This window comes from Dicentrarchus labrax, unplaced genomic scaffold (genome assembly GCF_905237075.1).
Source record: "Dicentrarchus labrax unplaced genomic scaffold, dlabrax2021, whole genome shotgun sequence".
Lineage (NCBI taxonomy): Eukaryota > Metazoa > Chordata > Actinopteri > Moronidae > Dicentrarchus > Dicentrarchus labrax.
Window position 1 is genome coordinate 20,975,941 of NW_026136702.1, and position 2,049 is coordinate 20,977,989.

The 2,049-nt window shown below is 49.8% G+C and overlaps 1 protein-coding gene across 1 annotated transcript; it reads right to left on the minus strand.

The window, feature by feature from the left end:
• Positions 1 to 304: 304 nt before the first annotated feature.
• LOC127352422 (uncharacterized protein K02A2.6-like) lies at positions 305 to 1,741 on the minus strand. Its single transcript, XM_051380782.1, has one exon. It carries the CDS (start codon positions 1,508 to 1,510, stop codon positions 704 to 706), a length of 807 nt encoding a protein of 268 aa, XP_051236742.1. The 5' UTR covers positions 1,511 to 1,741; the 3' UTR covers positions 305 to 703.
• Between the last annotated feature and the right edge of the window lie 308 nt (positions 1,742 to 2,049).

The following is a 2,049-nucleotide window of genomic DNA, read 5'->3' on the forward strand; positions in this document are numbered from 1 at the left end:
ACAACTAAAAGCTCTACCTTCAAATAAACTAAACAAAGAACACAAACAACTAAAACCCAGCTAAAATAATGTGGCACGGATGGAGTGGGGGGGTCAACAACGGCAGTCGCGGGTCTCTGGTGGCGACCACCTGCTCTTCACCTGGCTCCGCTCTTCGGCAGCCTGTCGAGGGAAACTCAGGGCCAGTCAATGTCCTTTAACAAGGCACAACTTTATATATTACACACTACACAAACACCGGTCTGAAACGGGACTTACGCGGGAGGGAGAAGTTTTACCTTCTCCCAATTATAGCCGCTAACGGTCGGTGTTTGCTCCGGTGTCTCTTCAGACCTCTTCCAGTGCGATGATCTGCTCTGTCTCTCTGTCTGCTTCCTGCTGTCCGGCCCGTTGTGACCTCCGTGTCCTCCCTCGTGCCCTCTGTGTCCTCCCTCGTGCCCCCGGGTATCTTCCAGTGTCCTTTTTATCCAAGAACAGTCACTCCCCTCTCTGGGTGCCAGGTGTAAGTCCTTATGCTTGATTAAGGTATGTCTCCGGTGGGGAAGTAAAACCAACGTAACACAAACACACTTCAAAATAAAAGCATGCAATAATAAATAAGACAAAAACACAGCAAATTCAAAGTAAAAGCATGCTTAAATAAAATCAAACTTCCCCCCGTGACATCTCCCCACACTTTAAAGTTAGCAGTCCCTGCAACATGTTATGAGTCTCTATAACGGACTGGAGTTTGTCCAAAGTTTACCCTGGTGGAGCATCGTAGGGCACCCTCAGGTTCCACATTCACAGGCGGTATGGCTACCGGTGCTGGAAGGAACCCGTAGATCATGGGCTGGATGGGTCCCTGCATCTGGACAACCGGCTCAGTGGTTGGTAGCGGGACTTCGGTTGGGGGTACTGTACACACCTTAAGTGAGTTCCTATGGATATTTTGTATTCTGCCACCCTTCTCTGGCTGAATCTTGTACACAACCCCTGTATCCCCCACCTGCTCCAACACCACCCATGGCTCTGGGTCCCACCAAGTACACAACTTTCCTGCCCCTCGTCTGTTCCTATCTCGCACCCACACCCTTTCCCCCGGTAAAAGTGGTAACGCTTTGGCCCTCTTGTCATAGTGCTGCTTGTTCTGGGTGGCTGCACTCTCTATTCTTTGTTTAGCCAGGCTATAAGCTAAGGACAGTTTCTGCTGGTGGTCTTGTACCCACCCACCTACATCGTGCCTCATCTGTTGGGGACCTACACCTAATCCTACATCAACAGGAAGTCGCAGGTGTCGCCCAAACATGAGGAAGGAAGGGGTATACCCAGTCGCACTGTGTGTGGTGTTATTATAGGCGTGTGTCAGTTCGGGCAGATAGTCGGGCCAGTGAGATTGCTTAGACGTCTCTAAAGAGCGGAGCATATTTAACAAGGTCTGATTAAAACGCTCTGCACTGCCATTTCCTGCGGGATGGTAGGGAGTTGTGCGGCTTTTAGTTATACCATAGGTATCACAAAATTGTTTCATAAGTGCAGATTCGAAATTAGGTCCCTGGTCAGAATGGAAACGGGCGGGGCAACCAAATGGTTGGATCACATGGGTCCACAGGGCCTTTACTGTAGTCTGAGCTGTTTGATCTCGAGTGGGAATAGCCCAAGAAAAACGGGTAAACAGATCAGTAGCAACAAGAATGTTCTGGTAGGTGTCTGTGGGCCGACCTAAGGACAAAAAGTCCAACCCCACCACTTCTAAGGGGTAGGATACTGTGAATGGATTTAGGGGGCCTTAGGCTCCACCCTGTCTCGCTGCAGGTTACAGGCAACACAACCCTGCTGCAACTGACGTACCTCCCTCTCCATATCAGGCCAATAGAACCGCTGACGGATCCGGTTTAGGGTTCTCTCCACACCAGCATGGGCAGCGGCTTCATGGATCCTCTTCCAAACTTCTTGGCTCCTAGATTCTGGACACACAATCTGGAAACACACTTCGTGTGTGTGCGGGTCAATCATTTTACGACACAGTATTTTGCTTTTAACCTGAAGTTTTCGCTTTTGTTGCAACAG

What these genes read in the sequence shown, in the direction of transcription:
- LOC127352422 (XM_051380782.1), bottom strand. Translation starts at nt 1,510, where the DNA reads ATGAAACAATTTTGTGATACCTATGGTATAACTAAAAGCCGCACAACT.